This window comes from Ochotona curzoniae, unplaced genomic scaffold (assembly GCF_017591425.1).
Source record: "Ochotona curzoniae isolate NIBS_2020 unplaced genomic scaffold, NIBS_Ocur_1.0 contig_3819, whole genome shotgun sequence".
In the NCBI taxonomy this organism is placed as follows: domain Eukaryota; kingdom Metazoa; phylum Chordata; class Mammalia; order Lagomorpha; family Ochotonidae; genus Ochotona; species Ochotona curzoniae.
In genome coordinates this window covers 53,036,200-53,061,642 of record NW_024466004.1, presented here as the reverse complement: position 1 = coordinate 53,061,642, position 25,443 = coordinate 53,036,200, and the positions used below count along the sequence as shown (strand labels likewise).

The window sequence follows — 25,443 nt, the reverse complement described above, 5'->3', positions numbered from 1 at the left end:
TCTCTTCCTCTCTGTATGTCTGCCTTTCCAATAAAAATAAATCTTTTTAAAAAGCCCTGTGTAACTATATTTTATATATATATAAAATATATATATAAACATATATATATGTTTATATGTGTGTACATATTTATGTGTGTATGTATTTGAAGTTTACTAAAGCAAAGAAAGTGTTTTTCTATTGTGATATGTGTCTCTGTCAGATATGATATACATGGTAACAGCCTTTATATTTTACTGACACTTGTAGCTCATTTCTTGTTCTTGTGGACTATTTTTGATCAGTAATGAATAAGGAATGGCAATAGCAGGAGCACCAGTTGGGGTGAACCCTCACATCTCAGAGCAGAGAGGGAGGAGGAGAGACCTGGGTTCCTCAGTCTCCTTGGAGGTATGCCTAATGATCTAAGTACCAGCCTCCATTTCCTAAATGTTCTGCCTCCTTTCCCAAGAGTATACTCTGGAGATCAAGCTTTCAACACAAGCCATAGCACTGGTGCTAGAGATTTGAACATAAAACCATTCCTTGAGCAACACAAAATCTTCTTTAAAGTTACAAATTTAAACTCCTGCGACTTCTTGGTGGAAGAGTAGTGACTGATAGTCATGATAATGGCCGATTCTAGGTGTGATGAAACTCTGAAAAGCTTTTTGGTTGTCAAAGTTTAGGTATGGCTTAGTGTTAACCTAGTTTTCTATAAAGAACAACCTTGAAGAACCTAATCAGTAACTTTGTTCAGTTTGGGGCTGGTATGTTGGCTTAATGTGGTAATCCTCCATCTGCAGCACCTGCATTGCACATGGGTGCCAGTTCAAGTCCCAGCTGCTCCACTTTCGATCCAGTTCCCTGCTTCTGACCTGGGAAAGGAGCAGAGGATATGGTCCTTGCATCCATGTGAGAGTCCTGGAAGAAGCTCCTGGCTCCTAGTTCAGTTCAGTTCTGGCCATTGTAGCCATTTGGGGAGTGAACCAGCAGATGGTTGTTTCTATCTCTCCTCTCTCCATAAATCAGATAAGACTAAATAAATCTTTAAGAAAAATACTCAATTTTTGAATGTTCACATGGTTATTTTTCTGGACTGGGAAGCATGATTAGAGAAATAGAATGATGGCAAGTTCAGCCTCTTAGGAGAGCTCAGTTGTGGGTTGACCAAGAACATAATCATGTATACCAATGCTTCCTGTGTAAGATATGCAGCATTCTAAGCAGTTTGATTTTTGAATATACTTTTAGAACTAAAAGTTGGGAATTACTTTGTATCTGGTACCTTTAGAAACTAACTCTTCAGGCCCGACTCAGTGGCTAAGTCCTTACCTGGCAGGTGCCAGGATCCGGTATGGGTATCAATTTATGTCCCACCTGCACTACTTCCCATCCTGCTCCCTGCTTATGGCCTGGGAAAGCAGTGGAGGATGACCCAAAGCCACTCCTTTTGGGGAGTGAACCAGAAAATGGAAGACCTTTCTCTCTTTCTCATTCTCTCTGTATATCTGACTTTGCAATACAAAATAAATAAATCTTAAAAAAGTTAATAAGCCAAATAATACATATTTGGGAACTTCCTATTAAGCCATTCCATCTCCTGTCATTACGGGAAAGGGATTTTACTGTGCTTGTGAAATGTATTGTTAGTGAGCTAAAATGTTTTAAAATGCTTTCATATATGATGAGTTTATTCCATTTAATATGTCATATTTAATTCTTATTTTCAGCCTTTCAAGTAATTATGATGCTCAAATGAAGAGCCTTTTAAGGATTGTAGGAATATTTTGTCATGTCTTTCGGATCGGTCCATCCTCCCCCAGTAATGGAATTGATATGGGCTACAATGGGAATAAAACTCCAAGAAGCCAAGTGTTCAAGGTCAGAAAAATGTATTTTTCTGGAAGATTAGACATAAAATAAGTGAATTTGACAATGCCTGCTTGCCACTGATTCATTCTCCAGATGCTCTTCTCTCTGGGAGCTCTGTCTAAGCTGAAGCTCAGAAGGCAGGCCATTTGCCCACATGGGTGACAAAAAGTGATGCAAATATTTTTATGTATCACTTCCTGAAATTTAGGTAGAATGGATGGCTTTGCTATTTGTAAGATTCAAAACTAAAGTAATGAGTTTGAGTTAAATGATTCTTTACTTACATGGACAGTTTTACAGGTACTTACAAATAAATATTTTGCAAGCATTTTCTCTAGGAGATTGTTTTAATGTTTTGGAGTTCTGGTATTTGGTATTTAACAGAGAGCTTAAAAATAAAGGACCACAGTCTAGAATTCTTACAAGTGTTGAAACATAGTGGTAATTATCACATATTACTATTTGTAAACACCTGTTATATTTCTAAGCAGTGGATTCACTGCAGAAGAATAACCAAAAAACTAGTTGCAGCTTTACTTTATACTGGAGTATTACTCTTTAATTCTGTTTTGGAAGTTACTCAGTTTCAGTGTTATTGCATCTCATTAACCTTAGAGATAATGCCTTGTAACAAATACTCTGTTATTTTCCAAGTAAATTTCACATTAGGGTCAAATCGCAAAATAAGTAGGTTGATAGATACTATACAGGAGATATTTTTTTTTTTAATTTTAACAATCTTTACATGGTTAATTAGTGCATAAAGGGTCAAGGGCTACAGGAAAGTGGGTAAGACTATTATTTCCATATTGTTTCCTTCATATATCTGAGGTAGAGGGGGATATTGAGGGAGAAGCCCCACCTGATTTCCCACCCACCCCAAGTCCCACATGTGGGGCATGCTCCGGGATACTCATTGAAGTGGTTTCAATAGGTCACCAGTTTTGAAATTGCTGCCAATCTTGCCTCTCCAAACACGATGAGGTTGTTGAAAAATCCATTAATTGACATTGTCCATCATAGCGTCTCTATTTGCCCGGTATTTTGTTGCTGAGGTGGTTGATTAACTTGTTCCATCTGCTGTCCCTTCATGGTTTGTGTTCTGAGTCTGGCATTTCAGTTGGGCAGATCACCAAAGAAACTTCGTCTGAGGTGTTCCCAGGCCAGATACTCGTATGCACCAGCAAGCACAGGGCCCAGCACAGTCCATCATCCGGTCAGCTGGTAGTTGCAAGTGCTAGGTTGCTTCTGTTTTCAGCCCCGCCTTCTACTGGAACCAATGGGTGTTGCAGTCCAGCCTGGTTCTGTACAGCACATACTTGGTCTTCACCTAAACCAGTGGGAGCTGCATCCTGATGAGAGCGGCCCACAGTAACCCCCACCAGGCCAACCCCCTACCCTGGTTTGCCAATATGTGTGGCAGACCAGTCCAATCTGACCCACATCCCCCTGGTTGTCGTACATGGCAAATGGCATTGAAGCTTGGATCCATCTACCCAGCTCAACAGTCAAGCCTTCACGGGTGTGGTTGAGTGCCTCTCTGTCTAGCTACCCCAGCCCCTGTCCTAGTTCTCGTGCCTTCCCGTGGCAGTGGTAACCCAAGAGGGGGGAACCCACTATTTCCCTCCCAAGTCTCTCACTCCCGGATTGTGCACTTTCCAGGTGGTTCTGCAGTTTAACTTGACAGGATTAGCCCCCAGTGCCAGTTTCAGCCAGCTGATGCTACGGCTATGCCCAAACAGCCCTCTCCCATTCTAATTGTAGGTTGCACCCAAGGAACAATCAACCCATCCTGGCTTTTCCCTGGTCTAGTCCACATGAGGCGCACAGGTGTTGTAGCCCTGCTTAGTCTGGTCTGCCCCCATCCCAGTTCATGCTCTCCAGTGGGGGTAGCTGTCCAGCAGGGGAACCTCCCCTTATTCCCCCGCTGGCTCTGTCCCCTCCCCTCCTGTTTCTCACGTGTGCTGGATGGGCACTGCAGTCACATCCGGCACAGTCAACCTCCTCCTGGCTTTCTGTAGTGTGGACTGGTTTTTATCGCAACCAAACCTGGCTCGACCCTTACTCTGTTCGGGTGCTCGGATTTGCCAGTGATGAGGTTAACTGATTAGCCTGGTCTGCCCCCAATCCATGCCTAATGTTTGCCAGTGGGAAACTTCTTGTGGCCTGCTCTGGGCTGTTTCCATTCATGCTTCTTGCGCTTACCAGTGGGGTCTGTGTCCTGCCAGAGGAGTTGCCCAGGCTCCTCCATCAGAACCTCTCCCAGTGCCGGATTTTGCGCATGCCAGTGGGTCCATGAGCCAGCCCTAGCCCAGTTCCTGACTAGCTTTCGACCCAAGCTGGTTCTTGTTGTTGGATATTTCAGCCCAGCCATGGCTCGTCCAGTCCATTCCCACATACGGCTCACACATGGTTCAGTAGGGGTTGCGACCTTAGCATAATCCGTCTCACTTCTATCCTGGTTCTCCAGGAGCACCAGACAGTACTGGGGTCTGGTCCAGCCGGTGCGTCCAGTCCCAGTCCACACTTGTGCCAAGGGGGATTTCACTGTAACCGGATCAGAACACAGCCCCCATTCCAGCCCACGTGCTCCTTGGTGGTAGCCTTAATCCAGTTAGAGTGTCTACTGGACAAGCCCTGTGCCAAAGCTTTAGCATGAACTGGTATTTGGTGGTCAGCATTGCTAAGTGGTAACAGGAGATATTTTAGCAGTGTTTTAGAAAGGTATACATCTCTGTTCATCTATTTGTTTCACTTTGAAAGCTTTTCAGTTTTTTGTGTGTATTTTTTCCTCTCTTGTGCCACCTCCTGGAAGAAGGAAATTATGCATCTTGTAATTCAAAATTTGGCTTTTCATATCCACTTCCTGGAACACTGTTTTGATGTATAATTTTATTGTCCTTTTGCAATTTGAATCTGAAATGTTAGTTAAAATTTTGCCAGTGAATTTTTAAGTGTGTTTTAATGCTAAAATGTTCACTTCCCACAAAGGGCTCCTAAAAAAAAAATCAATTTGTTTGAAAGGCACAGAGTCAGAAGCATATTGTCTATGTGCTGGCTTATTCCTCAGAGGCTCTCAGCAGCCAGCACGCAAGTCAGGAACCTGGAGCACCAGTTTGGGTCTCCCATGGTTGTGGCATGGACTCGGCTATTTGAGCCATCATCTACTTCCTAACATGGGCATTATCACCAAGTTGGATTGGAAGTAGTTGGGACTCAAGGCAGGCTGCTTCATAGAGGATTATGGGTGGTCAAAGCAGCGACCTGGCCACTGTGCTGGACTTTCTCCCAAGGTTGTTCTTAATGTCTTCCTGTCTTGGCTCACTCTGTTAGGGAGTGAATCTACCCTGATTTTTGCTTTCTATTCATTTTTTAAACTCATCTGTAGTGATAAGTAGAATGTCAACTTAATTATAGATATGGTCACTGTTATAAAAATTGCATATATATTATTATTCACTATTTTCTGTTTTTTTTTTTTTTGGCTAAAATTTCAGTCTGTCACCTACCTGCTAATGATATCAGAAAATAAATAAGAGCTGAATAGTCTGTTTAGCCATTTAATGCTTGGTTCAGATATTTGTTTTAATAGGTAAAAATAATAGCATGTTTTTCCCTTTTAGTTTTTTTTTTTTTGGTAGAATCCAGACTTAGTGTTATAACATAAACCTAATTTCAAAAATATTTTACACCAAAATAAACTTATTTTCCATTTTCCAAAAATATTCTAGAGTGCCCTTGCATATCTGTGATATATAAATAAAATAAGGTATCTTATTTTTTATAAATAAAATGAGATACCTTAATTTTGCTTTTTAAGGTACTTTATTAATAACTCCTCTGATCATTTATTTTTCTCTTAAATTTTGAATTTCCATTTTGGTAATTTTTTTTCAAAGCTTAAATCCATTATCTAGTATTAGCTCTTAATTGATTAATCTCTTCTCATCCTGTTTTATGAATATTAGTTGATTCTTGAGGATGACACAAACTACCTACTTTCTCCCTCAGAAAAATAAAACTGTCCATCCGTGCGTGGGCTTATGGCTCGCTGTGGGAGGATCCAGCTTGTTAGAAGCCTTTAGTGTTTACTTGTTGTGGGAATGTTAGGTTGGGAATACTGTTATAATTTTTACCACATTTTGTCTAAACTAACAGTTGTTCCCTACTTTCCATTTCATTAACCAGGGGTTCTAACATGTTACTTTATTGTTGGGATTAACTAATGGGTTTTCCATTAAGCATGAGTGGGTTTATAGGCCATGTGTTTTTAGTAGGTGAAATGGTTTAACATCCTGTAACTAATATTTTGATTTATTCTAAAAGTGTTTTGAATTCATTTTAACAGCTAGCTGTTCTTTCAGTGTTGAGATTCTTATCTAGTGTCTTGGCAGCTTTGGAGTATTGGAAAGTTGTTTTTATTATCAAAGCAGGGTCAGCAATAAAGGCTTCCTGAATCTTCACATGCTCTTTTTGTGTGTGTGTGTGTGTGAGTATTACTCTTTGATTATTATTGATTTCATAGAATTTTAATTTGTAAAATTTAGGAACTGAAAGGTTGAAGATATTTTAACTTTAAGATCTTATCTTTGGTTGTGGCATTTGATATTTTCCAGTTGAGAACTGCCTGGCTAGACATTGTAAAAGTTGTTGGTAATACTTTTGTGTTGGTGTTCTGACATGGACACATCTTGAAGTTTTACAAAATTGTCAAAAAAGTTTGGGATTGTATATTATAGTAATGTAAAAATATTTTTAAGTCATGTGTGGTTGTAATATTACTCTTACTGTATATAGAAATGTAATTGCAATGAGGATCATTCAGTAATATGAAATGAGGCAATATATTCACAGTGCCAAGAATACTGCTACTATTTTTCGTACTAATTGACTCATTGTTCAGTAATAGTAGAGGTGGATGTTGCTTTCTATTTTAAATAATATCTTAGCATTACTGTATTCATAGAAAACATCCTAGATATAACATGCAATAGTTTGTTTCTAATTTTTAAATTTTAGTTTAATCATTTTTGTCTAGGCGTCTTTTCTCAATTAGATCTTAAAGTTAAATTTCAGAGAGATGTTTGTGTGTGTATATGTATGTGCTGTGTTTGAATGTTGACTTTTCTGAATAGATCATGAAAGATTTAGTGAAGTTACTTTAAGATTGTGATTTAGGGCTCAGTGGCGTAGCCCAGCAGCTAAAGTCCTCGCCTTGAACATGCAGGGATCCCATATGGGCACTGGTTTGTATCCTGGAGGCCCTGCTTCCCATTCAGCTCCCTGCTTGTGACCTGGGAAAGCAGTCGAGGATGGCCCAAAGCCTTGGGACCCTGCACCCTTGTGGGAGACCCAGAAGAAGCTCATGGTTCCTGGCTTTGGATTGGCTCAGCTCTGGCTGTTGTGATCATTTGGGGAGTGAGTCAGTGGATGGAAGATCCTTCCTCTCTGTCTCTCCTCCTCTCTGTATATCTGACTTTCCAATACAAATAAATAAATCTAAGAAAAAAAAACCCATTGCGATTTAATTTTAGTAAATGTGTTATTGTTTGATTGAGGAAGAGAACATGGGAAAAAAGAGAAAAGTAAAAGTCCAGGTTGGTTACTTGTTTCTTCCAGTTCTTTGCCGTATTCCTTTGACATCACTAGCTTTTTTTTAATATGTTTACTGTCACTGTCATTTTTATACAGCTGTTTTTTCTTTGATATTATTTCCCAAGTCTTCCCAATTTCCTTTGAGTGTTTAATTTGTCACAATGTGAAGATGAGATTGTTGTGTTAGACTCAGTGCTCATCTGCATAATCAGCATGTGTAACTGTGCTGATTTTCCAGGTTTTATCCCTTCTCATTTAAAGACCAAATTATTCCTTTTTCTTTTTTTTTTTTTTAAAGCAGCTTTCTGTCACCACCTGTTCTTTCCATTTTGGAAGTTAGTTTTCTGATGTAAAGCAAAATAGTTTTGCTGACATAAAGATTTCCTTTTTGTCTTCTGCAGCAGGTTTAGTGTTTTGTTCATGAGGACAAGCTGTCAGCTCAGACGTGGCTCATGGTTAGCATTTCCAGGGCAGGTATCATGTAAGGGTTTATAGCAGCTGCTGAAGCTTTGCCTTCCTTTAGCATCTCAGGGACTCAAATTTCCCAACTGCTGTGCCTGACTATGGAAAAGCACCTGTGACTGAGGAGATAGCTTCTTTCAAAAGGAAAACACTACACATACCTGCCTGACTAGTTCATGCCAACTAAACATTTGCTGACTTAGTGAATTTGGCTTGTGTTGACTGTAGTGGAAGTGGTTTGTTACATACTTTCTTTCTGCCTTTAGAATAATGATAAATGTGGGCCTAGATGTGATTGGAATGCTTGTGAATATATTAAGTAAAATAGTCCTCCCAAGAAACTGTATTTTCAATATGTGAGGAAAAGCTAAAGTTGTATTAGAAGTATTTATTAGATATGAATTAGGAAGAATTTCCTGGAATAACAGGTTGTTTAAACAAATGTGATTGTACAATCTTTTTCCATAGTTGTCTTTAAGACCAAGATTAATTCAGGGCCAGCATTGTGGTACAATAGGTAAAGCTGTTGCCTGTGAAACCACCGTGCTGTAGCAGAGTGTAGGTTCAAGCCCTGGCTACTCTTCTTTCAGTCTAGCTTCCTTATATTAATGCACCAGGAAAAGCAACCGAATGTTGTTCTCCTGACCCCTGGTATTGGTGTGGCCCAACCCCAGCTGTTGGCACCATGTGGAGCATAAACCATCTGATGGAAAATCTCTTTCTCATTGTAACTCTCCTCCCACCCCCAGTCACTTGAAATAAATAAAACTTAAAAAAAAAAGAAGCAAAACCGTTTCTTTAGTTGACATGCCTTAAGGATGGAGTCTTCTGAAGGACATAGTCTAGTGTGTAGTCTAGTGAATATGTGATCTAAGTAGATTCAAATGTAAGGTTAGCATTTATTTGCAGAAAAATAGCTCATCATTTACAATAAGAATATTTAAAACAGTAAAGATGGAATACTATTTTAGTCCTTTCTCCCTTTGAACTGTTAATCTTTATTTGGAATTAAAAATATTCTAGTAGATCTTTTAATAATGGGTATTTATAGTCTGATTATTTTAAAAATTACTAATTATTATGGATCTTGCTTTTATTTGATCTTTTCTAGCTCTAAGGAACCATTTTTGATAAAGTGATTTAAAAAGCAAATTAACAGTTGTTATTAATTTACAAGAAATTTCATTCTCAGTAGGAGTATTTTTAATAAAGTAGAAGAAAAAATCTTTTATTTCATTCCACTTTTCCTTTAAAAAGCTATTCATTTTTATTTGGAATTAGGAACTTGCCACTCACAATTTTGAAGGAGGCTTAATAATTTTTTCTTGTTTTTAAAGTTAATTATTAGTGGCGCATTCTAAGTACAAGCATATATTGTATGTTTAAACTGCATTTTAAATTTTCTTGTCATAAATTATCAAAATTCTAAAATTATATGTAAAGAGGAGTCATGATAAACTAAGCTGCTCCCAGCATCTTTAGGGATTTTTTTATTTTTAAAATTTAACATAATTGATCATAGGAATTTTCATTTTTAAGTGAAAAAAGACTTATCTAATTGAAAGTTGTTAAAAATGTATCCCATTAATATGTTTGGGGATTTTAGAAGTAATATATACTTTTGAAGCAAAATATTTGAGAATTAAAAGAAAAAATGCTTTTGAAATTTTTGTTTATATGTTATATTTTCCTTTTTAGTCAATTAGTGCAAATTAAATTTTTGCTGCAATTGAAGAAATCATCATTTGTACAACTGTCACATATTTTTGTTGTTTTAGGCAGAATGCCATATTGGGAAGATGGAAGTATCTAGAATAATTTTTTCCTTTTATAGTATTGCTTTGGCTGTGAGGATTTTTTTTCCCCATAGCTTTAAGAAGGTTGTCTTACATTTTGTTTTTCTTTTTTCTCAGCCTCTGGAATTGCTTTGGCACTCATTAGATGAATGGCTAGTTTTAATAGCTACAGAATTGATGAAAAACAAAAAGGACTCAACGGATATCACTTCTATTTTACTGAAGCAAAAAGGCCAAGATCAAAATGCTTCTTCCATTGCACCATTTGAACCTCCAGGACCTACAAGCTATGAAAACGTATCCACTGGCACAGGGGAATCTAAACCAGATGCCCTTGCAGGGAAACAGGAAACCGGTGCAGACTGTCAGGATGTTATTTCTATGACAGCTAACCGGCTAAGTGCTGTCATTCAGGCTTTTTATATGTGCTGCTCTTGTCAGATGCCTCCAGGGTAAGAAGGCTTTGGCTTATTATTATTATTTCTTTACCCCTGATGAAGAACTCTGTGATATTTTTATCACTTTACCAACAACAAATAAAGTGTTGTTAGGTTTAGTCAGATCTTGTTTAAGATACTTGTGCTAATCCAGGTCTAGTACAAAATACTGAAATGTCAAACAATTGATATATAAGTTGTTTCTGTTTAGAACAGTGAATGTCACCCAGTAGAGGATTTCTTAATTATGTTTTTGAAATGTTGATGAGGAGTTGATGTTTGATTCTATTTGACAAACTGAGTAGGTGTGTCTGTGATTTCTGAATTTATAAAGACAATCCAAAGCTATCTTTTTTTTCTAGACTAAGAGAAGGAGAAAGTCCAATGGAATTTATGTTTGCCAAATTTGCTATTTTATATCTGACATCAGTCTATACCTTCTTTACTTCCCACAGAATGACTTCACCTCGTTTTATTGAATTTGTCTGCAAACATGATGAAGTTTTAAAATGCTTTGTTAACAGGTGAGGCTTTCTGAGATGAATGGATTGCTGTGTAGCCTCTTTACTCTTATGGGTTCATCTCAACAAAAAGAAATGTTACTTTTATTTCATATTCAAAGGATGTTCAATAACATGTGGAAGAGTAAACAGTTCCTCTTTCAGAAAGAGCAGATTTAGCCAATCTTCTCAGAGTTATTCACCTAATTGGTGTGAATTAATATGTTTTTTGTTTGTTTGTTTGTTTCAATATCCATATATCTGAATTTGCATTTCACTTACTGCTGCTTATTCCTCTTGCTCATTTAAAAAATTATTTTTGTTTTAGAAATCCAAAAATTATATTTGATCATTTTCACTTTCTCCTTGAATGTCCTGAGTTGATGTCAAGATTCATGCACATCATAAAAGCACAGGTAGATATTGTCTTTAGCTTGTTTTTAATCTAATGAACTTAACTTTTAAAAGTTTGATTTGTTTGATGGAATAATTATTGAAAAACTAAAAGTAATGCAATTACATATGTCTTTACTGCTAGCAATTTCCTTTTTTGAGAAATGCATATTGAATGTATACCATATTGGAATGACTATGCAAGAAGACATTGTGGGCCCAGCGCCATGACTCAATGGCTAACTTCTCTCCTTGTGAGTGCTGAGATCCTGTATGGGCACCAGTTTATGTTTTGCTGCTCCACTTCTCATCCAGCTCTCTGCTTACAGCCTAAAAAAGCAGTACATGCTGCCCAAGTCCTTGGGACCTTGCACCTGCATGGCAGACCCAGAAGAAGCTCTTGGCTCCTGGTTTTGGATCAATTCATCTCTGACTTGTGGCCATTTGGGGAGTGAACCAACAGTTGGAGGACCTTTGTCTCTTCTCTCTATAAATCTGCCTTTGCAGTAAAAATGAATAAATCTTAAAGAAAGAAAAAGATAAGACATTACTGTGTTTGCTGAAGTGAATTTCATGGAACACTCATCTTTTAAAGGCCATTAGTTTTTCACAAAAGCGATTTTTCCGCCAGTCCCTTGGGAAATAGAAAAAAATGTCCTTTAGGAACTTAGAAAACATATCAGCAGTTTGTTAAATGCTTTGAAAAGCCCTTAGGTAAAAACAGGGATGTAACTTTGTTAATCCTCCAAAGTTATTTGACCTGAGAACTTCTTTGTCATATAACTTATGCTTAGTAAAATGTGTTTTGGAAAAGCTTCTGTTACTACTTAACAGCAATGTAGCTTTGGGCACATTGTTTAACATTTCTGAGCCTTGATTTTTTTCCTCTTTAATGTAGAGATAATAGCACCAACCTCAACCTAGTACATATACTGAAAGATGTAAATAGTTTGGTAACTAAAAGGATATTTGTTTTCTCCAAAGAGATTTTTAAAAAGATTTATTTAGTTTTATTTGAACGGCAGATTTATAGAGAAGAGAGACACAGAAGAGAAAGATCTTCCATCCTTTGGTTCACTCCTCAGTGGCTGCCACAGCCAGAGCTGGGTCAGTGTAACCCAGAATCCAGGAGCTTCTTCTAGTCTCCCACATGGGTGCAGGGCCCCAAGAACTTGGGCCATCTTCTGCTGCTTTCCTATGCCACAGGCAGGTAGCTGTATTAGAAGTGCAACAGCTGGGACATGGTCCAGTACCCGTATGGGATGCTGGCATTTGCGGGTAGAAAATTAGCTGTTGGAACTACCACACCAGCCTGTCTCCAAGGAGATCTTAATTTATTCTAGCAAGGGAGAAAATGGATACACCTATAAAATAGTAATTATATTAAGTTCTTCAGGAGTTTAGGAGAGTAAGACCTTGCCTCTGGCTGCTGTAGTCAAGGGCAATTTCAAAGAGATCAGCTTTATGCTACCTTGAAATGCTTGAAAGACCTGCAAAATTTTCATTGGGGTAGCCAGGAAGATGAAATTCTGAGCAAGATATGGACCCGGGCACATGAACAGAGCAGTGTATAAAATGTTAGTTGTTGCAGCAGGAAGACTTTATAGGTTGGGAAAATGAAACAGTTCTGTAAAGACAGTTTGGGATCATTATATGTTGAGCCTTTGTTAGCACACTGAAGGATCTGCTAGACTATTAGTAACCACTCATAGTTTTCTTTGAAAGATAAACACAATCCTGACATTTTGTCAGATACATAAAATAGATTAGAGGCTATGGTTGGGTTAGTAGTCATTAGTTAATAAACATCAAAAATGGTTTGTTAGTATTAAGAACCTTGACTTTTAAGTTAAATAAGCTTTTTTTTAAAAAAAATAATGCACATATGTGGGGATCATTTAATACCTATCTAATGTTGATAATATAAAAGAGAAAGCAGTGATAATCACCAAGTGCTCTTTTAAGTTATATATCTTTACTTTCATGAATTATTTATTTTCATAATAATTATGGGAGGTGGAAATTCTGGCTGTTTATGCCATTTAGCTGCTAAATGGGAAAACCAAAATCTAAAAGTGGTGTCTGGTTAATAAGTTTTTTTAATAATCTACACTTTGTGACTCTGTTGCAGGGTAAATGATAGGATAAGTGGAAAAAAATTTCAGTTTTTGAAAGAAATAGTTCATTATTTTTAGTGCTGTCTCTGCTTGTCATTTCCTTTTACCTTGTCTTATCCTGAGCAGTTCTGTTAAAAGCATGAGCCTTAATTGTCCAACTAGTTGACCCAGAGAGGAAGTTCTGTTGTCTAACCAGCATGAGGAAAGTACCCCACAGGCATAGTGCAGTTTGAGTGTGGTAAGCAGGGTGTCTGGGGAGAAGAGGGGCCAATGTGGGATTGGTGAGTTGGGGTTAGCACAAAGAGAAGGTCCAGATGGAGGGTGGTGACAGCTGATAGGGTTATCTGATTGAACCATGGGCAGATGGAAGGTATCCATGCAGTAAAAAGGCTGTGTGAGCAGCTTGAGGTTAGTTATAAACTGGGCTGGTGGTGATTGAGGATTGAATGAATGAGTACGGATGGAGCCTCATTTCTCACCGTCAGAGAAAGGAATTACAAAATGAAGGACACTGTAACACAACATGTGCTATTGGATTTGAGGTGGAGTGTGGAGATTTGCTAATTGCGGAGACGTGCCCCCTGAACCAGACCACCAAATGTCCAAGAGACTCCGAATCTCAGACGTTCTTGGCAGACTGACAATTATGCAGAAAGTGGACTTGTTGCTGAGATTGCGGTCGGCCTTGTTGACAAAGCATGCCTGGATAGGTGTGAGGCATCTTCACTATTATTTCCTTCTTTTAGTGATTGTGCCCTGAATATATTTGAGTACAAAGTTCTGTTAGATTTCTTTTCTAGTTAGATTTGTTTATTTACCAATATTGGGTCCTATAACTCATGTGTACTTATCCTGTTTCCTGAAACCTGGTGATTGTTTTCCAAATCCCTCATGATCTAATGGTAGAGTAGCTTATATGCTATTGTTTAGTTAGCTAGTAACTTTTATCTGCCTGCTTGCTCTGCCAAAATTATGGTATAAGTTGCCCAGTATAACTCAATGAAGTGTGCATTGGTTCATCTTGCCTTTGCATCCCCTGTGTCCAAATTTCTTCTCAGCACGGATGTCACACCTTGAGTCCCACTCCACCTAGAGGGACCCTCGAGAGTGGAGGTTTACCAATGTGAGCTTAAGAGTTTTCAAACTGTGCTAGTTGATAGAGCAAACCTGGGATTCATCTCAACCAAGGGAGCTGGGGAAGTTTGAAGTGGTGGGCAAAGTGGGATCTCCAAATACCATTCCTACGTAACCAGGGCTTGTTGAAGAATGGCTAATTCCAGAGCTAGGTCAGGCAAGACACAATATGAGGGTGAGCCTGGTTCATTTTGTTGTATAAGAAATTAAGAAAATGCTTAGGATTGATAGGATTACTTCAGAATGATCCAGAAATTAGCCTGAATGGACTCCCAGTGGTCACTGGAACAGTTTAAACATCATTATACATAACAGTAGCCACATAGTATAAATACAATAGAAACCTTTGAGTCTACACTGAAAAAAAATTAGAAATGTGAAATTTGAAGAGGAGTAGGATATTTTCAGAGTTTATCCTCATAGAATACTTAAGTATAAACACAAAAATGAGGTCTTATGGTAGAGAAAATTGGCAGTAATAAAAACAAACATACCCATGTGCCAGCTGATAGAATGCCCCGAGGAAAACACAGCATCACTTCTGAGATCTTCCTGCCAAAGAGGCACACCCTAAGGGCAATCATGTGTTTATGTTGCACTAACTCCAGTTAGAGAGCATGCTGAAAAATTAGGTAACCTGTAGCCTCTGCAAGTATAAAATCAATGACAATTAGGAATATATTGAAGAACTGTATTATGCTAAGAGAGATTTTGAAAGCATAGGACAAATACAGTTCATGAATCATCTTGGTATAAAATTGTGGGAATTGGCAAAAATTTAAGTCTAACAATTAGATATAGTAATGTATCAGTGTTAAATTCCTGATTTTAATCTGATTATTTTATGGAATTCTTGTGTGTAAGAAATTCATACTGAAATATTTATGGGTGATTGGATAGTCTATTGGCAACTTATTTTTATGTCAGGGAGAAAAAGGTATTTTTGTATTCTGTTTCTTCTTTGAATTTTTCTATAACTTGGAAACTACTCCTGGTTAATGGTTAAGCATCAATTGAGAGTGCATTTTGAGAATGCATTTTTCTCTTTTGTAAGACAAGTTGAAATCCCGACAGCATTGTGAGGATTATAGAGGAATACTTGTAAGGTGCTTAAAATAGTACTTGGTGTAAAGACACTTAATAAATATAAATATGATTATAATTTTGATTATTTTGGTTATTTGAATGGTTTCTTTTAATTTTCATAATTAGCCCTGGAAGTCAATATTTTTTTTCTGTTTTACATGTGAGAAGCCTGAGGTTCTGAGAGAATTAGTTATTTCCCTAAGATCCCAAATCTATTCAGTGACAGAACCAAGATTTCAAATCATGTTTGTCTGAAGTCAATCAAAGTCCATACTTAAATACATTTCTTCTGTGTATTTTTTTCCTAATCTCTCGTTTCATCAAACTGTTAACAAAACAATATTAAAATTTTAAGTATATTATATTCCTGCTTGTTTACTAAAATTAAAAATTTACTTATGCACAGTAGTGCATACTATAACATGTAGTAGCAACATTGCCTTGTTTAAAACGTGGAAGATCGTTAGAAGTTTGGGAAAAACTGCACACTTTTGATAAGGGAACTATCTGCTCTTTCCTTTCTGAAAGAGCAACTGTTTGAAGATAGAAAATAATTCATCAGTTATCTTAATTCTTTTTTCATTAAGAATTAGTGAAAGTAAAAAAAACTGAATTAATGAAAGTGATATTTAGGTCTTTTAAAGAAAAACTAGCAATTTAATTTAGCTCAGGTGAAGAAATTTACTAGTGTTCTAAAAATCTGAAAGATAACTGCTTGGTAATGTTGGATGGTTTTGATCCTATTTATCTCTGGAAACGTTTTAGCTTTTGTGGTATTGCAACACCCTGGTTCTGCTTTGACTTTTCTAGTTGTATGTGTCATTTCCTGAGCAGATTCTTAAACCTGCCCTGTGATCCTGGACTTCTTCCTCCTTGGTGTTTATTCTCTGTGTCTTTAATCTCTTGCAAAGGAACATTACCTTGTTTCCAACTTCAGCTTCATTAATGTCTCAGGGTAGCACAATCAAGTGTTTACCTCCAAGTCCTTGATAGTTATAATCCCACAATAATCCCTTCCCTTCTCTAGACTATATAGAAACTTACTATCTTTCCACCAGGGCCTTTTAGAAATACGGGTGGGACAAAGTTGTATGAGGATTGTTTTTCTTTCTCTCATTTTTTTTCTGTCAGTAACTTCTATCTCTGGAGTTATTCTCTCAATGTATTGTCTTTGTTTAAAGGAATAGTATTTCTTTTTTTTTTCTGAATTCAACTTTTTTTTAAGATTTATTTATTTATTTATTTTATATTAATTACATTGCTTTATGTGATGCAGTTTCATAGGCTCTGGGATTCCTCCCCACCCCTCCCCATTCCCTTCCCCCATGGTGGATTCCTCCAATTTGGTGCAATGTTACAGTTCAAATTCAGTCAAGAAGGAATAGTATTTCTTAGACTGACTTTGTTCTTTCCTGCCACAACCAGATTTGTCTTATCATGAAATCTATGCAAATACCCAGAATGGTCTCCCTGTATGTTAGTGCCACACCCCTTTTTAATGACTGCGTTTCTCATAGTGCTCCTTTGAATGTCTGCAGTGAATGGTCTTTGCATCTTTTACTTGATTCTTAGGATCCATAATTCTGTACTTGGTTTACTTATACAAATATACTCCTTACAGAAAAGTTGGGTTAGAACTATGACTATGGCAGTGCCTTCATTCTGTCTTTCAAGGAGATTTTCTCCTTCTGTGCCTTTTTCTTTCTCTGTAGTTGATTATGTACCTTTCCCTTCCCTTCTTGAGTAAGCAATATCCAAGTTTTAAGTCCTGGTTCAAACCACGACCCAATTTTCTGCAGAGTCTCTATATTCTTAGTGCTTCTGTAGTTTGTGATGCACTGTTAAGAGCTTGAAAAAATGTATGTACTGTACTGTTCAGTGTTCAGCTCATTTTTTTAATGGTATTAAATTGTTTTTATAGCAAAGAAATTTTAGTTATTTACTGCTCTTATGTTACCTGCAGTGTTGGCACATACAATGGATTCAGTTGTACTTTCTAATTTAACTATAACAATCATTTGCATTTTGCTTCCCTGACTTATAAACGAATACTGCTCAAGGGATCTTTAGAGAGGAAGAAGGAAAGAGTGAAGGGTAACAACTTCCTTTTTAGTTGCTAAAAAATATCCCAAAGGATATAAACAAGAATTAAGAAAGACTTAAAGACAATTTTCATTAACAATTAAATGGAACAGAATTCATTGAATCTGGAAATTTTTGTAAACCATGTTAGATTTAATAAAAATTGGTAGTAAATCTGTCCAAGTGTGCATTTTATGAAGTTCATATTTATAAATAAAACCTAACATTAAATCTTTTCTGTTGCAAATGTAGGAATTTCAGAAGCCAGACTGTTTTCAATGTTTCATCTAAGATCTACCTTCTCATGAATAGTGGCATGAATGTTAGAGTTAATAACTGCTTATAAATAAATGTCCAAGAATGATTATACAAAGGACATTTAGCATGCTGGTAAAGTTGGTATTTAAGTGACTGAAATGCTGACATAGTTTATTGTCATTTTTGGGGGCTAGCCGTTTAAAGATCGCTGTGAATGGTTCTATGAACATTTGCATTCAGGACAACCAGATTCAGACATGGTGCACAGGCCAGTGAATGAAAATGATATCCTGCTGGTTCACCGAGGTATGTTTAACAGAAACTGAGGTATGCATGAGACACAAAATGCTTGTAAATGTAAATCGCAATATGTAAAATTAATCAGTGCTACATATGTAGATTCTATTTTTAGGAGTAGCTGCGAAGTAGTGTCAAAAGCGAATTGTGCAAAGCTAAAGCAAGGAATTGCTGTACGGTTCCATGGAGAAGAAGGCATGGTGGGTATAAGAATAAGTGATATAGCAATTGCTGTCTGTGAAAGAATGAAATGTACCTCAGTAAAGCTAATACTTAATTTATAAGGCAAGAAATGTAATCTGATTTTTATGATTTAGAGAAATTGCCCAGTATATTTCTGGTGATGCATAATTTTGTTCTCCTGAACTTAGGGTCAAGGTGTTGTGCGTGAGTGGTTTGATATTCTGTCTAATGAAATCGTCAATCCTGATTATGCGTTGTTTACGCAGTCAGCTGATGGTAAGTTGTGTGATGCAGATGATTTTTTTCTGTGATTTTCTGACATTTTTTTTTCCAAAACTGTTTCAATACAGTTTATCTTTGCTTTCCACAGTAGCCCTGTGCAATAGGAGGGAGATATTTTCGTTTCCTAGAAGAGAATACTGAAATTTGGAGAGTTTTTCTAGATTCATACAGTTCGTGAGTGTTAGAGTTATTCAGTGGAAGCTCAGTCCAGCATTCTTCCCTCCCAGTGTTTCCCTCGGGGATTTTGCCGGCCCACAGGAAGCTCTCATAGTCTTTTGAAATCACTTCCATTTAAGGACTTCTGTTTAATCTAATATTTGCAGTTAAAAGTCTCCTTTCATAAAACTTTGATAGTAGTAGATGAACTTTAAAAAGCAGTAATTATTTGGAACAATAAAAATTTGTCAACTTTGCCTGAGTTTCCAAGTTTTAAAATACATTGGTCTTGGAAACCTATGTACAAATCATGATACTAAATCTTAATGCATAAATTGTTTTTGTATACTACTTTATTTTCAGTTCTTTTGAGACAGGAAGACTGGCAGGTGAAATGCACTTATATAATAGCCATAAAATACAGATAAGCAACTCTTTGTTCAAACTGTGTTTGCAAGCTGCAGGGTTGTCATTTGATATCATAGGCTAAGTGGAAATGGCTACCACTTGATTTGTGTGAGCTATTTTTAAGAGTGCTCTAAGTTAGTAAAAGTGGAATTTCACTTTTCAAATGCTTTGTAAGTTGTTTGTTTTTCTTTCCCCCAGTGTTTACATTCTTTTCTAAGGAGAGAATACGTGACTCATTGTAGCTTCTGGTTGTTTCCACCCAAACTAACAGCAAACCCTCATGCAATAAAAAGGACGACTTTAAGGAAGTCAAGCCAGGGGTGGGCTTCTTCCAACCTAGGGGTTACAGGCATTTGCCACTGTCGTGGGTTCATTAGGCATCCCTTGAGTATTTGAAACTGCTTAGGGATGTGGAACTGCCTGCCTTAACTCTGTAAACTTTGCTGTGAGGTGAAACTGGTATCTTTGATTTTCTGAGAAGTTCAGTGAAACAGATTTAAATTATTTAAGCTTAATCTTTGAAGCTGGAGTTAGTGTTATATTTTAGACTCCCTTTCTTTGTGATCCCTTTTCTAGATCTGTTTATTTCAGTACTTGAAAAGTAGATTTGGTATATAATTACTAGTTAAGGTACTTCCTCAGTAATATAGATTTGTAACAGAGTATGTGTTGAAGCACATATATCATAAAAGTTTTGCACATAGACCATAAACATTTTGATTTTTTGTAAGCTATATGCTTTTTTTTGGTGTCAGGGTATTATTAATGAATTAAGATCAAGGGGAAATACTTCTTGTTAAATGTTTAATTGATATGTAGAGAACTATAGGAGTTCTCAAAATGAGAAATGTATGACACCTAATGTCTAATAATTTTTAAGAAGAGTTACTTATTTGAAAGAGTTACAGACACAGAGGGAAAAACTGAGAGAAATATCTTCCATCTGTTGTTTTACTCCCCAACTGGCTTTAAGCAGCTGGGACTGGCCCAGGCCATACGAGTTTTTTATATGGGTGCAGGGCCCCAAGCACTTGATTCATCTGTTGTGCTTTTCCCAGGTGCATTAGCAGGGAGTTGAATCAGAAGTGGAGCAATGGGGACTTGAACTAGCACTTGTTTGGAATGCTGGCAGCTTATGTGATAGCTTAGCTTTCTGCACCACAGTGCCGGCTCTCTGAAATTTTTGAAGCAAACTTATTTTCTGGTCAAATTAAGTTGCTTACTAATGTGGTATGATATTGTGATTAAAGAATCTGGCCTTTGGGATTATATTAGATATGAATCCTGGCTCTTCTGCTCCTTTTTATATGATCTCAAGCCAGTGAACTTAACCTTTCTGACCTCTGATTTCCTCATTTGAAAAAGATAACCTGTTCTATAATGTGACAAGCAATTAAATGATATGTGAAAATATGTGTTTCACACACACACACCTGTTACGTAAAAGCATGAGATACAGGATGCTGTTATTAGTCTATGAAAATGTTTTTCAGTTTTCTCGAAGTCATGAAAATAACTAGGATAGTCACTGCTGTGTTTATTTTGAACTTAAGATTTAACATAACCTTAATGTTCTGTCTTAAGTAATTTTCAAGTTAAAACTATTTTCTTTGAAAATTTCATCCACCCTGTCTTTTTTTTTTTTTTTTTGCTTATACTTATTCTTTTTAAGAACCCAGATTTCTCAGAAAGGACTGAGATCAAGATGGAATTAATATACAGTGCTAGGGAAGGAAGTAGGTCGTCTCATCAGACATCTTTGCTGTTTCAGCCATAACACTAAGCAATCTCTGTTTAACAGCAGAATCCTACTTGTAATTGTTGTCAGGATGTTGTATTGCTAAAATTATATTTGTATTTTAAATCTTTTTGTTATTTCATAAAGCTTTGCTTTGTTTTTTAATGTTTACCTTTATCTCATGTGACTGGGAATTATTCTCAGAGTTTCTTAAGAATAAATGAGGAGCTTCATGTAGTTTAATTTATGTGATGTAACCATAATCTTCCAAATTTGTACCATGTATCTGAGTGAGCTGCTGATGGCAGTGAAATCCAAGATCAACATTGTTAAATAAAAGATCAATGAAATGTAGAGTGGGTTACTGTCAAAGTATGCCTTCCGGATGAACAAACATTTCACCTCCTGATTCTTTTTTTAATGTTTTCTGTATTTGCTCTTAATGCTCTTGTGTCTAAAATGGAAATAATGTAATATGAACTCATCAGAGATTGTTAAGTGAGTGAGTTTTTTTAGTGGCCATCACAGAAAAATAAGGAGAAAGTTATTTAAGGTTATGGTATTGGCATTAGGTTTTTCTGTTGAACTCTATTTTTTAAAGACTCTTTTATTGTAGGAAGATGTATATAATATAAAACTTGCCAATTTGACAAATGGGAAGTATGTGACATTAAGTACGTTCATGATGTTGTACAACCATTACCGCTATCTATTTCCAGAACTTTTTCATTTTCCCAAGTAGAAATTCTGTACCTATTAGAGTCACTTTCATCCAGCCTTCCCTTTGCCTCAGGTAATGACTAATCTGCTTTCTGTCCCTGTAAATGTATTTGTTCTAGATATTTCATAATTGTGTAGTCTAGCTGCATTGCATTAGAGTTTTACAGTAACATGTAAATGTTACCCTTGCCATTTTTTACTTTCACCTCTTAGTAGTTACTTAAACTTCATTATTTGCAGTTGGAAGAACTTGTGGACTTGGATGATTTTCTGATCATCGTTAGCAAACATCAAGTTTGCCAATTGTGTCTTATCATCTAAGAACATTTGTAACATTTATAGTTTTTAGTTATTTCCCCAGTATTCCATTCCTTAAGAAGCAAAAGCTGACGTATACCTGTTGCACTGGCCATGTATAGGCGAATGAGACCATGTCCACCCTAGTTTAGAGCTTAGTAGTTATTGCCACATTGCCTAGGAAAGTGTTTGTGTGTGTGTGTGATCCTTTACTATATTATTTCCAAGGTCTCTCTGATGCTATTCTAACTACTGTTACTCAAAAGTACTCTAATTTTTTTTTTCTCTTCCTAATATACTTACTGTGATAAAAATCTGTGAATAAATGATTATCTCCTATCTTCAAATTCTACTGTCTGCTATATATTCCATGAAGAACTTGCCTGTGGAAATTGATATAAAATGTAAACTAGGATTTTCTCAATTTGTTGTGAGTTAATATCAGCATTCATATTATCTCTTCTCTGCAAATAGATTCTTAAGAGTGAATTTCACTGTATTTGTTTCAATAGGAACCACTTTCCAGCCTAATAGCAACTCCTACGTGAATCCTGATCACTTGAATTATTTTCGGTTTGCTGGACAGATCTTGGGATTAGCTTTGAATCACAGACAGCTGGTCAATATTTACTTTACACGATCATTCTACAAGCATATTCTTGGTATGGCTGTATTATTATTTAAACAGACATAATTTTACAGTTTGTTTAAGGTAGACAAAGCAGATAGGAAGTGCATTTTGAATGAGATCATTTTAATTTTGATCAGACATGGTATGTAAGGCATTTGGGGACTGTAGAGAGAAAAATGACCTGCTTTCTAAAAGTGCTTTTTGCTAAGAGATTAATTTTTCCCCATTTTGTTAGATTTATGTTTGCGCTAAAAATTTATTTTAATATGAGTATACTTAAGATAATGGGCACTTTTGAAGTTCATAACCTTGACTAATTATTTCAAAGAAATATTAAATTATGTTAGTAGGAATAAGGGAGAAAAATAGGATTAATTTAATAGATTTTCCAGATTCAGGAATTAGCATCCATTTAAAACATACTGTGAATTGGATAATATTTTGCAGTTTTTCAGAATATCTGTAGAGGGCAGTGTGTTACCATCAAATAGATGAGGAATGTTGGAAACAGTTTAACTATTTTATGTTTGGACATTTTAGGTATTCCTGTAAATTACCAAGATGTGGCATCCATTGATCCTGAATATGCCAAAAATTTGCAGTGGATTTTAGATAATGATATTAGTGACCTGGGTTTAGAACTGACTTTTTCAGTTGAGACTGATGTGTTTGGAGCAATGGAAGAGGTGCCTTTGAAACCTGGAGGAGGAAGTATTCTTGTGACACAAAATAACAAAGTGAGTGTTTCCCTTTTTACCTTGGCCGCTGTTTATACTTGGACCTGAGAGTTTGCTAAGTATTCTAACTTCTTCTGGCATTTGCTAGAAAATCTTTCACTATTATTTTGTAACTGCTAATACATAAAAAAAAATAACTTCCAAATATCAATTTTTGAATTAGGAAAGATCCTTTTTGTCTTGTGCTACCCATGCTAAGAAAGTTGCTAAAGTATACCGGAGCACTATTCAGCTGGTTCTGTAAATTGATTTTCTACATGTTGAAAAACGTGGTTAGAAGTATAACCTTAAGTCAAGATCATAATTACAATAGTTAGGATTTCATTCTTGCCACGTCTTTTATTAAAAATAGTTCTGGTAGGGGAAGAAAGAAATCCAGGTGTTTAAGCTTTGTGCAGGTCTATGGAATCCAGTAAATCTGTCAGCTTTCTTGATAGCTTGAGTGCTTTATATGTTATCTTCTCTGTATATATTAATTTTAAATATAATGTATGTTTTACATTTTATTGGTTTTTTAAAGATTTATTTCTTTTTATTGCAAAGTCAGATATACAGAGAGGAGGAGAGACAGAAAGGAAGATCTTCCATCCGATGATTCACTCCCCAAGTGAGTGCAACGGCCCGATGCTATGCCGACCCAAAGCCAGGAGCCTCTTCTGGGTATCCCACACAGGTGCAGGGTCCCAAAGCTTTGGGCCGTCCTCGACTGCTTTCCCAGGCCACAAGCAGGGAGCTGAATGGGAAGTGGAGCTGCCAGGATTAGAACTGGTGCCCATATGGGATCCTGGCACGTTCAAGGCGAGGACTTTAGCTGCTGGGCCACGCCGCCAGGCCCTATATTTCATTGTTAAAAGACATTACACAACATAAATAGTTTTATGTTTTGATATATTATATAGGCTGTTTGAAATCAGGAAATCTGGTTAAGATTTCTGTTGCTAATGGTTACCAACTTCTAGGCAAATAAGACTGAAATATTTTTCTGTTTTTAATACAACTCCAAGGTAGCATCAGAATCAACTCAGTGTAAGAGAAAAAATTCATTTTATGTAGATTATAGATTTAGGAAAATATGGATTACTGTAAAAGTAAGCACCTGTTTTTAACAACTCCTTGAACCTCAACTTTGTATTCTGTAGAATTAGGATAGTAGTGCCTGCAATACAGAACAGTCATTTTTGTAAAGTGAAAAATATAGCATAGATATTTGTTACTACTGGATAGTATTATATATCTTGTTTTCCTATATATATATATGTATATATATATAGATACACACATACACACATGTATAAATGGAATTGAAAACCTATGTCACATAATTTTACTTTCTGAAATCTAGATACTAATGCAAAACAATGAAGTTCAATTATTGCAAATAAAATTAGCTGTTGTTAAATAGTTATACTTAGAATTCCTTATTCTGCCCCCTTATTTTACACACGAGGACAGTAACTCTTAAGAAGTTAGAGGTGAGCCCGGCGCGGTGGCACAGTGGTTAAGGTCCTCACCTTGCACGCCCGGGATCCCATATGGGCGCCAGTTCTATCCCGGCGACCCCGCTACCCTTTCAGCTCCCTGCCTGTGGCCTGGGAAAGCAGTTGAGGATGGCCCAAGGCTTTGGGACCCTGCACCCGCGTGGGAGACCCAGAAGAGGCTCCTGGCTTTGGATCGGCATAGTATCGGCCGTTGTGCTCACTTGGGGAGTGAATCATCGGATGGAAGATCTTCCTCTCTGTCTCTCCTCTCTGTATATCCGCCTTTCCAATAAAAAAATAATAAAAATAAATCTTTAAAAAAAAAAAGAAGTTAGAGGCAAAGATGGGACCAAAAGCGTGATCTCCTAATTTCAAGTCTAATGTTCGTAGTACTGCATATGAAGTTAATCCTGCTAAAGGAGAACTTGATTGATTTTTAATGAAATGAGTGCTGCTAAGCTGTAGATTAAAATAGCAAAGCAATTCAATTGATTTTTAAATCTATTTGAGTTAAAAAGTTTTGTCCTCCTTGAGTATGTGTATTATCTTATTTTTTAGTGGATACTGACCCTTAAGTGAGGATAATTAAGTCATACTCTGTTATAAAGAACCATAAATGTTTCTTTCGTGTGGATACTATATTTTGGTGAGCGTACCCGTCACTCCTCTAGTACATTTTATATGACAAGGTATAAACACTCAACAACTGTATGTTACATAGCTGTATTTAGACTAACAACCCCTAGCCATTCCCCTCCCATTAGGGTGTGATTTTTGTTTAGACTTCTCTTTAAATTTGAG

General features: G+C 36.6%; 1 protein-coding gene across 3 annotated transcripts in view; it reads left to right on the top strand.

Annotated features, from left to right (window-relative positions):
• HACE1 (HECT domain and ankyrin repeat containing E3 ubiquitin protein ligase 1) overlaps positions 1-25,443 on the top strand; it is a 79,697-nt gene that overhangs the window by 39,275 nt on the left and 14,979 nt on the right. For all 3 annotated transcript variants that reach the window (XM_040983832.1, XM_040983831.1, XM_040983830.1), the window contains 9 exons: positions 1,714-1,864; positions 9,826-10,160; positions 10,601-10,669; positions 10,974-11,061; positions 17,910-18,021; positions 18,115-18,212; positions 18,384-18,471; positions 22,309-22,458; positions 22,968-23,164. In XM_040983832.1, the coding sequence (XP_040839766.1) occupies positions 1,714-1,864; positions 9,826-10,160; positions 10,601-10,669; positions 10,974-11,061; positions 17,910-18,021; positions 18,115-18,212; positions 18,384-18,471; positions 22,309-22,458; positions 22,968-23,164 (1,288 nt within the window). The remainder of the gene's footprint in view (positions 1-1,713; positions 1,865-9,825; positions 10,161-10,600; positions 10,670-10,973; positions 11,062-17,909; positions 18,022-18,114; positions 18,213-18,383; positions 18,472-22,308; positions 22,459-22,967; positions 23,165-25,443) is intronic.